Here is a 12,749-nt window from a genome sequence, read left to right as displayed (position 1 = left end):
CAGCGATGCTTCATCTCCTGCTTTGCGTTTGTGTGGGTGCCCCGTGTCCAAGCGTTTTGGGTTTTTTTCCCTTTTCATACCCCCCCCCCCCTGCAATAGCTCTGTGCCCCACCTAGGGGGCGGGCCTCACACTTTGGGACGCTCCGTTCTAGGGAACCAGTTCTCAGCTTGGTTTTGGGAGACAGACACGCTGTATACAATTGCTACCATTTAATTTAAGTGTTTTAAAATCATTGTTTCAATATAAGTGCATCAAAGTCAGCATTAGGTCAGAGGAGGGAGTGCTGATTTTGGAGGTGGGTCATTTTTTGCAATTAAAGTCTAAATTGTGGATATTTAACCTTTTGTGAATAGTAAAAGGTAATAATCTGAGTGTTCTTCTTTACTAGTGCAAACTGATCTTGCAGGTTATTCTAGCACTTTAATTATAACATTTGCTAGAGACCTACTACTATCGAGGCCTCTAAAATTACCCAGAAATTACAAGTGCCACGATCAGTAGGTGAGCTACGTTAACAAGTGGGACTGACAGGATTTGACCTGCAAGGTTACTCAGATTTTTACTTATTTTATCAGTGTTAGTACTGGGTGAATCCCTTCACCCACACCGGCTCCATTCGGACTGTGCATTCCCTACTGGGGAAGACCCACAGGATCCGAAATTAGGACCTTTGTTTTAAAATCAGAGAGCCAAACCAAACTTCCTGTATAGGAGTCTGGGCCCTACAGATTCTTGACCTAAAACGTCTTTAAACACGTGATTTTGTCTCAGAAATAAATCCTCTTTCACTGAAGATCATCATCCGTCTAAAGAATGACTGGCACGCCCGATATATCAGGACACATTTTTTAAAGAACAGGGGAAATGAAGTAACCATCTTTGTAAGGCCTTAAGTCATATTAAATTTATCATGAAAGTCAGTGTCTTACAAACACACATGGATCTTTCTGCTGCTGCAGCTCGACTCAGAGGAAGTGGCAGGAAAACAAAGAATCTTCTTATTACTAATGGAGCTGCTCTGCCAAGCAGGATGCAGCGTTCGAGGTCTGTGTGCTGAGACGCTGCACCTGTGCTTCAGCAGCAGAAGCCACCACAGTCATGAAGGGTGAATCTGCACAAGCTCAGCTAATGCAAATTCTGACCGTCTCTTGCTCTCACACACGATATCCATCTCAGCTGCCATTAGGCAAGAATGAATATATATATATATATATATATCTATATCTATCTATCTATCTATATCTATATCTCAATTTGCCCTGAGGTCATTAAAACCCCATTACTGTTACTCAAAAGAGACCACATTTACCTATAGACCCTATTAATTTATGTTCTCTGTAAAGGATCACAAATCATGAAAAATGTTCAAGTGAAAAACACTTCTTACTGTTATGATGCACCGTGTTGATATACCACTAGTTAGTTTTTCGCAGTATTTGTTCATTTTAAGTCTGAAAGTGCATGAATGTTGGATAGAAAGAGCTCGTGTGAATGAGGCGTTTTGTGTGAAGTGGTTTGAGTTCTCAGAGGAGACGAGCGCTGTATAAGAACCAGTTCCTGTCCAAACACAATCATGCAGCTCTGCAGCATCACTGCTGGACACAGCGAACGAACTGGAACATTAACGGCAGCTCAAAATGGGACAAAGACGACAGAGAAGCTGCACAAGTGTGGAAATGTGTACTTTATAATCTGAGTGACAAAGCTAATGCAGTCAGGTCATGTTTAAACAATCTTTCATACCTGCAACCACCCATCCCGTGACTGGCAGCATGACTTCTACATACACAGAGCACTGATCAACAGCTACTCTCCTATGTCTCTACCCACACCCACCCACCCACACACACACACCTGCCCCCACACAGACACACCTTTGATGTAAGAGTAAATGCCAAGCATCAAAAGCATAAATGAGCATTCAGTGCAACACTGTCCTGATGACTACATGCAGAATGATGGTCAAACACCAGATTCATAGAAACTGAGTCCAGTCGTTTGCTGGTACTAGTGAATTATTACGTTAACATTCATCTCAGTGTTTCTGAGCCACAGAACCAGAATACAAAGACTATTTAGTGCCCCAACATCAAACATCTCTTTATATTAACTTCTTTTGTTTTTTAAATAATCTCAATCACACAAAATCCAATCAAGAATAATTATGAACCTGAAGACGCTCCCTAACAGGAGGTCAGACAGCAGTTTTTGTTTTTAATGCAACTCAGTCTGTGGTAATTATAAATAAATACAAACAATACACAATGAATGTCTACTGCAAACAATAAATCATAACAGGAGTTTGCTTGTTTTGCTAATATGAGGATGCTTAAAGAGGTTAATCATAAACGATCACTGAAAGAAACGACTCTCCCAGCCCGGACAGGAGGAACGAAACAGACAAATCAAACAGCAGGAGGCGTGGTCACAAAGCAGCGTGATTTTCCCAGCAGATAAAGCAGTGACATCAAAAAGCTCTTCCTATGGAGGTTGAGTTTCTCTTAATCAAAGACAGTCAGGAAATGTCCGGTTTGCATGGTTTGAAATGGCAGCAAGCACGCTTTCTCTCCTTTTACGACTTGGATTTAATCAGAGAGGCACAGCATCCTCTGTGAAACGGCCACAGCCACTGTGATCCTGTGTGAAGTCACTGAGCTCTTATTCAAGACGTCTTTTTCTGAGCCGTTCGTTCTCAGAGAGGCGAGTTCATTAGAAGCAAACAGGAAGTTTGCCTGAATAATCGACTCTGCTGCGAATCATCCTCAGATGTGAACGACGCCTCCTCTGGCTGGTTACATGAACTGCATCTGGAAGGACATGAAACAAGAATAGAGCAGAATTTAAGAAAACACCATCCAAACACAGCGATGTGAGTGGGTTCACCTGCTTTTACTGGGGAACACTGTGGAAAGATTAACATGTAGGGTCCACTGTGGGAGTGGATTTTACACCTGTTCCTACCTGGACACAGGATTTAAGAAGATTTATGTTCAGATGGTGTAATGGAACAAAAAGCTTATATGTGTGTGTGTGTAAGCCATGCATTATAATCACATGACCAATAACTTAATGAAAATACAGCTATGCAGCATGCTCGGTGTCAGTCACTCTCACTGAAGTGTGATTCAGTCTGAGAAACATTCGTTGGGACAAACACAAATAACACATCGCAAAATTACCTGAAGACTTTTTCCCTTTTGTATGTTACTAACTGTCTGCAGGATTAGTAACACAAACTCTTGTGTGTTGACAATGTAGCCAAAGTTTAAAAAAATCTATTACAAACCAAATTTGCAGCTAAAGTACAAACAAACTCCAGCGCATGTAGCACACGTCTGTGCTTCCATCATGGTTTAAAGGAGACGTGGAAACTAGTCCAGCCAAGTGTGAAGTACTGACTGTTGACTACAACAACCCGCTCTGCTTAATCGACCTCTTGAACTTAGAGATAATAATTATAGTAACATTGTGGACACTGACGCAGACGAGTCGTATACTGTAGACGCAGACATTGGTTACCTGAGCACCAGGATTGGGCCCAAAGGGGTTGGGTGACCTCATCGCAGGCTGAGTATACATCATAGTAGGCTGTGTGATCATCATGGAGCCCATTCGGGGAGGCTGATGGGGAAAAAGAGATGATAAGTATTAATTTACATAGCATTTATTCATTCATCCAGTCATCATGTAAATTACTCCATGTCCAAAAATGACTCCGATAAACAAAGCCAGCTGTCCTCACATATTCTCAGATTTCTTCCTTCTAAAATCATCTTCAATAAATTCTCACCTCAGACTCCACAGTCATTACTGCTCACTGTGAAATGGGTCCCTGCCTTAAAGTGTGCGACCAGCAGACTTACCATTGCATATGCCAACATGCCCGCTGGTGTGACTGCAGGGAAAGCCACAGCAGATGGTGCCTGCAGTAAGACACAAAGAGATGATCATTTCTCTATAACAAGAACATCAGCTAGCAGTGAAGTCCTCGTCCAGCACACACAGTCGCTCTGTCACGTGATACTGACCCGTCTCACATATATTACTGATGAAGTTGCCAAATATTTAAGGTAATTTAGGAATACTAGCTTACAAATCCATGCTGGAGCCTGAAGCACATAAAGCAGGACACAGCTGAGCTCAGTGCATGAACTCACCAGGCTGAGCTGCTATGTTTATTCTACTGAACAGCATGTTACGCTTTATTCTCAGAAACTAAAATGTTGTTGATTTTCTGTGTCACCACAAACATCACATCTTACAAATTTCACTGAAATATGATGAAGATGTTTTCAGGTGTGAGCATTTAAACATCCCAGACATTTCCCCTGGATTACCAGTATAGTGATGGACATGTTTAGTAATTACGACTGTTTTGTGACGACTTTTACGTTTGAGTTTTGAGATATATTTCAATAAAATTTAACCTCCTAAGAGCCGAACTCTTCCACAGCAGCATTTTTAATATCTCTGTGATATTTGGGCTGATTGGGACCTGATGAATCTAAAAACAAAGAACTACCCGATTTTTTTTTTTACCTAATTTTTGTTCTAAGAAAAATCAGAGCCACATCTGAGGATATTCATTTAAAATTTCGATAGAACAGTAGCAGTATAACGTCCTTGTTAGTGGATATCAGGCTCTTGTAGAGCAAGATCGAGTATTTTGGTCTAAATAACCCAAAATGTGGTGTCCACATATGTGGACGCAGGTCCCAGGAGGTTAAAGTTAAAAATATACATTTAAGTTAATTATAGCTTATAATTAGGCTCTGGTGCTATGGACGTTTCAGTGTTTTTGTTTTGAGGTATGAACAGTGTCTGTGGGACAAACACTGAGACTAGTTCGGGGAGGAAAAAGAAGAAAACTAGAATTTGTACTTCCAGGAGAAATTGCAGTGGGATTGTTGCTCCCAGCGAACTCGGGACTGCAGCTTCTACATGAGTAGCTTGTTTGTGTGGAGTGGAAACAGGTCATAGTGGCAGAGTAAGAGAAATACATCTTACTTTGCTGGCGTCCATCGATTGGTTGAACAGTTCGTGACGAGCTAAATCATGAATGAACAGGTTTCATTGATTTGATTCGTGTGTGCTGCTGTCGTGCTGTAACGGTAAATAGGCTGGGTGGGTCTCTAACAGTGTTGTGTTCATATCTTACAAACATTAGCAACGCTAATCTTTAAATCACTTTCTCCTGCTTCTTTTCATGTAACTCCAACTACACTGTGCAACTGTATTTTCATACATTTCTTTTAATAGCTTCTTTTTAAGTCAAGATTCCCAGAAACTTTCTGTATTTGGGTAAAAAAAATGTTTGTTTTTCGTTGTATGTCACATGCAGGGACCACTTTGATGCCTCCTGTTGAAACTGGACGGATTAAAGATCAGCCCACACTTCACAACACGTCTGCACCTGTGACGGAGGACCCTGTGACAGAGGACGCTCTGACTGTGAGCTATCAGGCTGGAGGTGGAGTGCAGGGAGAGTACATCGTGCAGTTTGGGAATTACAGGATCATCTTTCCCGTGTCTTCTGCAGAACGATGTCATTTCTTCTTATAAAGCACCTTTCTACTCTACTCCAGCACTCTGAGCACTTTCTACACCCTGTGTGTGTTTATAGTGGTTTATATCCAACATTCACACTCAGATTAACATACCAGGATCACGTCAGAGGCGAGTGTCTTGCCCAAGGATACTTCGGCATGCAGATGTCTGTGAGGGTTCTCAGTCATCGTAGTCTAAGGAGCTCAGAAAGAAAAGCGTCTGGACTTCTTTAAGTGGCTTGAAGATGTTTCATCCAAGAAGCTTCTTCAGTTCTAGGGTCAAATGGTGGACAGTCCCCCTCGAGAGGGACAATGGACCCCCTATTGATCCTCCACCTCGTCACATGAGCCGAGGTGTGAAAGCGGGTGTGGGTCACAATCAGCCAGGGTTTCAGGTGAGCTCATTGTGAAACCTGGCCCCACCCTATCATGTGATTTCCTGAGGTCAGATGGCCCAGGATGTGAGTGGGCGTTAAGGCGTCTGGGAAGGGATCTCAAAACTGGATTATAGATGGCAGAGAGTTGGTGTCGTAAACCACCGCCTCTGTTCAAAGATGGTCGCTCACAGTGGACATAGATGGCTTCTTTCACTCCTCTTTCAAACCATCTGTCCTCTCTGTCCAAAATGTGAACATTGGCATCCTCAAAGAGTGACCTTTACCTTAAGATGCAGATGGACGCTGAGTCTTGTCCTGTGGAGGTGGCTCTTCTGTGTTGTGCATGGCTTTAGAAGTGGCTGTTTGGTCTCTCCAGTGTAGAGGTCTGAGCATTCCTCGCTGCACTGTACAGCTACACTACGTTGTTAAGTTTGTTTTGGGATGAACTCAGTGTCAGAGTGTGTGTGTGTGTGTGTGTGTGTGTGTGTGTGTGTGTGTGTGTGTGTGTGTGTGTGTGTGTGTGTGTGTGTGTGTAGTAGTGTGTGTGTGTGTGTGTCTGGTGCATGTGTGTGTGTGTCTGTGTATGTGTGTGTGTGTGTGTGTGTGTGTGTGTGTGTGTCGTGTGTCGTGTGTCGTGTGTGTGATGGTCTGTGACGTGTGTGTCAGTGTGAGTCGTGTGTGTCTGTGTGTGTGTGTGTGTGTGTGTGTGTGTGTGTCTGAGTGTGTCAGTGTGTGTCTGTGTGTGTCTGAGTGTGTCAGTGTGAGTCTGTGTGTGTCAGTGTGAGTCAGTGTGTGTCTGTGTGAGTCAGTGTGAGTCTGTGTGTCAGTGTGAGACCATCACAATTTGATGAACAGCTAAATAGATTTTATTTGCCAACGATGTCACAACAACGAGCGTCCTGCTCAGTCAGCACTCAGTTTATTGGCTCCTTTCTTCCTGACATCAGTTGGTAAATACCAAGTTGTTACTCTCCAGCACATCCATCCATTTCCTTTCTTATGGCTCATTTCTACTGTAACCTCTTTAATGGCCTGTATTTATATAGCGCTTTACTAGTCCCTAAGGACCCCAAAGCGCTTTACACTTCCAGTCATCCACCCATTCACACACTTTATAACAAATATGTGTGATGCTGGCTGAGCAGGAACAGCAGCCTCACCATGGTTGCAGGGTTCCAGGTGGTGGAAGGAGCTGTGTTGGGCAGCCAGTTGGTTCCACCAGTCAGCTTCTTCTCATCCGACTGATTCCAGTGAAGATCACTATAGAGATAAAGGAAACGCTCGTCAGGTTTATCGTGCATTACCAGGGAAGTTAAGTTCAACACGACTGAAGCGCACTTACTTCTTTGCTCTGCCGTTCCCAATTCCTAGATCTGAAGAAAACAGAAGTCAAATAATGAATGTATAGCATGAAACCATTTTATTCATCTATTTGGTTTTTAAATCGTTTTTATGGGGAAAAGCTGATGTTATAGTCTTCAAACCTTTACAATGACATACTTTAACTTTAAAAAGGGGGAAATACAGCCAAAAGGAAATGTAAGGAGTGAAAGTAGCAAAGACCTGGCTGCCTCAGATTTGACCCAGAGCTAAAGTTATCTGTGGTGTGCTGCTTTTACAGCTGTGGTCTAAACTGACATCTTTTTAGGTATACTTCTGCTGCTACTATGGCTGCTGCCAATAACAACAGTGACACAAAAACTCTGTCAAAGTAAAAGCATTTGTTTTTCCTCACTAACAATTTGACAAGTTCAGAAAACATCCAGAGACAAACGTGTCCAACACTGAACATTCAGACTTCTGGAAGTCCCAGGAGCTGAGTTAAGATCAGTTAAGACTGTAAATGTGAGCTTGAGCTGGGAACAGTGCGGAAGAACAAGTAGAGGAAACACAGCTAGCTATCTACAATGTATGTACGAGGCATTTTTATTCATCCAGCATCATCCAGCATGAGTCACAATGGTAGGACAACTCATATTAGAAAAAACATTTTTCACTCTTTATCTGGGTTGGATACATTGATCTTGTACAGCAATGTGTGTAATTTAACTATATTCTGAATTCTTGGGGGAAAACAAGCAGACGTAAAAGGAGAAAAACTTACTGCCAACAAGATTAGCGAGTGACGAATCCAGATCATCACATACCAGCTTGGGGTGGGGCTGCTGGCTGTTTAAAGTCATGCGCTGATGTGGTGAGGATGCCACTGTAGGTTTTAGGATGTCACCTAAAACATCTTAATCAAATTGGGGCAGGACAAAGGGAAAGGAAGGTAAGGGAGGGGTGACAGGTTGGGGGGCCAAGAACAGGTAACGATGACATAGTAAAGACACGAGGTGTACATACGCACACAAACAGAAAGAGAGAGGGCGCTGAGTCAGGATGAGGCAAGAAGCAGGGATCTTAAAAAAATGATGAAGACAGTGATAGAATAATGTGTGTTGATCCAACTCACCCAGACATGCAAAGCCCAGGACGGGTGTTTGACCCAGGACGGGGGAAAAGGAAGGATGGGGGTGATGGTGGAGGTTGTGAGATTGTGAGCACAACAAGGGTGAAAACGATTCAATGCATGTACAAACATTATTCTGACAAGTTAACGATGATAAACTGCTATAGCTGAGGTTTAGTGTGAAGTAGTTATTAACCTCAATCAAATGCCCGAAGCAGTGGCACACATTGTTCAATACTGGGACCAGTGCTTCTCATTAGTTACAATAATGACACTGCACCACTGGTTAAAACGTAAATGTTGCTTTTCATTTGTGATATAAAACATAGACAGTACACACGCTAAAGGTAAACATGTTTACGACAGCAGCACATGACACAAAAGTACACATTTGTGTCATATTTTTACCAAGTCCTGTCTGTGAAGTTGTCTTACTCTATTGTAATGAGCACAGTGAGCTCATTTCATGGTTAAAAATGTGATTCGCCCATTAAAGAAACCTGAAACTGATGTCGTGTTTAAACTGACACTGATCTAAAAAAAATATTTCCACCAAAAACTTGATCACTTACTGATTCTACAACATTACCCACTACTGAGATTTTAGGACAATCTTAATTGCAAAGATCAGTTTCATTTTCCACAGAATACCCAGCAGGTAAGATAAGTACTGCAGACATCACCGATTTGCTAGATAAATATATTTCTAAAGGCACTATTGACATGAAATTCTCACCAGATGTTGGTAACAACCCGAAAGCTTCAAGACACATCCTGTAAAGAAGCTCGTCAAAGTATTGCTCAGGTGTGGTTTTCCACAAAAACAGGCTTCAAATCCTGACGGTTCCTATGAACTCCGAACTTTAGTTCTTCCCATAGAATTTGAATTGGATTTAGATCAGGTGATTGGCTAAGCCATTCTAGTAGCGAAGTGCTCTAATAGGGTGATATGGTACTACAAGGTCATTAAGATAAGATGGGGCCTGATTATTTAAGACCTTGTATGTGAGGAGCAGGATTTTGAATTCAATTCTGGATTTAACAGGAAGCCAAAACAGGAGAAATCTGCTCTCTCTTTCTAGTCCCTGTCAGGACTCTTGCTGCAGCATTTTGGATTAGCTGAAGGCTTTTCAGGGAGTTTTTAGGACATCCTGATAATAATGAATTACAGTCGTCCAGCCTGGAAGTAATAAATGCATGAACTAGTTTTTCAGCGTCACTCTGAGACAGGATATTTCTAATTTAGAGATGTTGCGCAAATGGAAGAAAGATCTGTAAAAAGTTGATTATATTTATTGTATTTATTTGTATGGTTTACATCTTAATTTATTTAACTATGCATTTATTTGGAACCTCTTTAGGATTAACACTTCAATTATCGTTATTACTATTATTATTAATATATATATATATTATTATATTATTATACTATTATTAGTGTATTATTATTATTATTATTATTATTTTATTTATGACTGCCATACGTTCATTTTATGTTGGTGTTGATACTGTTGAAAAAACAAATAAACATACGTTTAAAAAAAAAAAAAAAAGAAAGTTAGCGGCCATCCAGGTCTTTATGTCTTTAAGACATTCCTGCAGTTTAACTAATTGGTGTGTGTTATCTGGCTTCATGGACAGATAGAGCTGGGTGTCATCTGCATAGCAGTGAAAATGTATGCTATGTCTTCTAATGATGCTGCCTAAGGGAAGCATGTATAATGTAAACAGAATTGGTCCTAGCACTGAACCCTGTGGAACTCCATAATTAACCTCAGTGTGTGAAGAGGACTCTCCATTTACATGCACAAACTGGAGTCTATTAGATAGATATGATACAAACCACTGCAGCTGCAGTACCTGTAATACCTACAGCATGTTCTAATCGCTCTAATAGGATATTATGGTCGACAGTATCGAACTGCTGCACTAAGGTCTAGCAGGACAAGCACAGAGATGAGTCCACTGTCAGAGGCCATAAGAAGATCATTTGTAACCTTCACTAAAGCTGTTTCTGTGCTGTGATGAGCTCTGAAACCTGACTGAAACTCTTCAAATAAACCATTCCTCTGCAGATGATCTGTTAGCTGTTTGACAACTACTCTTTCAAGGATTTTGATATGAAAGGAAGGTTGGAGATTGGCCTATAATTAGCTAAGACTGCTGGGTCTAGAGATGCTTTTTGAGTAAAGGTTTAACTACAGCCAGCTTGAAGGCCTGTGGTACATAGCCGATCATTAGAGATAGGTTGATCATATTTAAGATCGAAGAATTAATTAATGGCAGGACTTCTTTGAGCAGTTTTGTAGGAATGGGGTCTAAAAGACACGTTGATGGTTTGGAGGAAGTAATTATTGAAGTTAACTCAGAAAGATCAATTGGAGAAAAAGAGTCTAACTTAACATCAATGGTACTAAGAGTAGCTGTAGATAATATTACATCTGTGGGATGATTATTGATAAGTTTTTCTCTAATGGTTGGTCTAATGGGGGGAATTACCTCAAACATTTGACCCACAGCATGAATTTAATTTGCATGAATGTAATTTCTTTATTGCTGCTTAGCAATGATGATGACTCTGAAAATGGAGCCAAAAAGAAACCATTGACAACTGATAAGAAAATCAATAAGGAATCAAGTCGATAATGGACTTGGAATGGCTAAATTCTTATCATTTCCCAAAGAGTTTAATTTTGGTCTCATCTGACAAGATACTCTCCCAGTATTTCACAGACTTGTCTAAATGTTGTTCAGAAGACTTTAAATGCTTTCACATTTAAACGCATTTCAACATATTTTTTCTTCAGCGATGGAGTCTTGTGTGGTAAATGTGCATTTAGGCCACGGTGGTTGCGTACTTATTGTTGTCGTTGAAACAACTGTACCTGCTGATTCCAGGTAGTTCTGCAGCTCTTCACAACTGGTCTTTGGCTCTTGAACAACTGATAATTCTCTGACTGAAATCCTGGTCGTGGCCGGTTTATGGTGAAATTATGTTCTTTCCACGCTGGATCCTTCAGTAGTTCCTCTGTAACCAATGCTATGACTGTATTTTGTAACAATAAGGTTGCAAAGATCTTGAGAGCTCCCTGGTTTCCCCATCGAGGGGTATTCCATGTGTGACACCATGGTACAAAGAGACCTTTTTATACACCATCAGTTGGGACTGAGCAGCTGATGTAAATTTGCACTAAGTGGCAGGATTGTTTTCTAATTACTGATGGAGTTCCTCCATTTCTTTGTATCATTTCTCTTGATCTGTGTAGGTTCTCGGTCAGGTCATGGTATAACACAGAAGAGCCACCATGACAAGACTCAGCGGTACATCTGCACCATCTTTACGATACGATGCTCTTAGGGTGAGGCAAGGTCTCACAATGGTTTCAGCAGAAACCGATGCTAATAATGACTCACACCTTGGGTCTACGTGTCTATATGATGTTGCACATGATCAACAGTGGGTCAATAACTGTCTTGTTTCCTGATTCCCACTCTCTGCACCACGTGATTTAAAAACTGAAGAAGCTTCTTGGATGAGAGGGGAAACGTTTTCAAGAATCCTAAAATAGCCCAGTTGCATTTTTCCGAAGCTCCTTAGTAAGTTCTCGTTATTACCCATAAGCTCATTTTTGGACAGCTATGGTTTGATTTGTTTGCATGTGTGGATTGGTTGGGTTGTTGTGACATCTAGTGAAAATTTCATGTCACTAGCAGCTTTAAAAATATCATATCTTAGAAAACTGGTAAGGTATTGAATACTTATTTATCCGCTGTATAAGACAAGGAAAATCGAAGTATTGCTGTGGTTGACTAGTACATCAACTACGTCATCGATCTATCTTCCTAATGTCTGCCACTAAATTTAGATGGCAGTTGTATCAATAAAAACTTACCTGTGGAATCCAAGTTGTTGGCATTAGTGTTGTTGCCAAACACTGAGTCAAATTCTGCATTGATGCCTCGCAGGTTCGGAGCTGGGGAGGCTGTAAACGCTGCTGAGGAAAAACACTAAATTCTATCAGAATTCAAACATTAATGATGAGTCCCAACGGGTGACGATCAACATATACATGCACAACTGTCTGCTGCATTTCACACTGACAGTTTAAAAGTACTAATACATTAATGTACATGTGCATGAACCATATGTAAATATCACGTTTGGGCTCACAGCGGATTCTCACCCTGCTCTGTCACATGTGCTCTGAATCCGTTTTTCCACACTTCATTATACCGTCCAAAGACATGCAGCTTGTGGGGATAGGTTAATTGGATAATCCAAATTGTCACTAGGTGTGAATGTGTGAGTGTGAATGGTTGTCTGTCCCTGTGTGTTGGCCCTGCGACAGACTGGCGACCTGTCCAGGGTGTAC

General features: G+C 41.2%; 1 protein-coding gene across 9 annotated transcripts in view; it reads right to left on the bottom strand.

Moving 5' to 3' along the window:
- Window positions 1–1,672: 1,672 nt before the first annotated feature.
- Window positions 1,673–12,749, bottom strand: part of LOC102307010 (phosphatidylinositol-binding clathrin assembly protein) — a 33,847-nt gene continuing 22,770 nt past the window's right edge. For 3 of the 9 annotated variants that reach the window (XM_042218863.1, XM_042218867.1, XM_042218864.1), the window contains 7 exons: window positions 12,270–12,371; window positions 8,029–8,160; window positions 7,267–7,297; window positions 7,085–7,184; window positions 3,865–3,924; window positions 3,521–3,622; window positions 1,673–2,808 (listed from right to left, as the gene is read on the bottom strand). In XM_042218863.1, the coding sequence (XP_042074797.1) occupies window positions 2,794–2,808; window positions 3,521–3,622; window positions 3,865–3,924; window positions 7,085–7,184; window positions 7,267–7,297; window positions 8,029–8,160; window positions 12,270–12,371 (542 nt within the window). In that variant the 3' untranslated portion in view covers window positions 1,673–2,793. The remainder of the gene's footprint in view (window positions 2,809–3,520; window positions 3,623–3,864; window positions 3,925–7,084; window positions 7,185–7,266; window positions 7,298–8,028; window positions 8,161–12,269; window positions 12,372–12,749) is intronic. The other 6 variants (XM_042218866.1, XM_042218871.1, XM_042218869.1 and 3 more) reach the window with 4 other exon arrangements.

The sequence above is a fragment of the Haplochromis burtoni genome, unplaced genomic scaffold (genome assembly GCF_018398535.1).
Source record: "Haplochromis burtoni strain Fernald_Lab_line unplaced genomic scaffold, NCSU_Asbu1 Contig_24, whole genome shotgun sequence".
In the NCBI taxonomy this organism is placed as follows: Eukaryota; Metazoa; Chordata; class Actinopteri; order Cichliformes; family Cichlidae; genus Haplochromis; species Haplochromis burtoni.
This window is presented reverse-complemented; position numbering and strand designations above follow the sequence as displayed.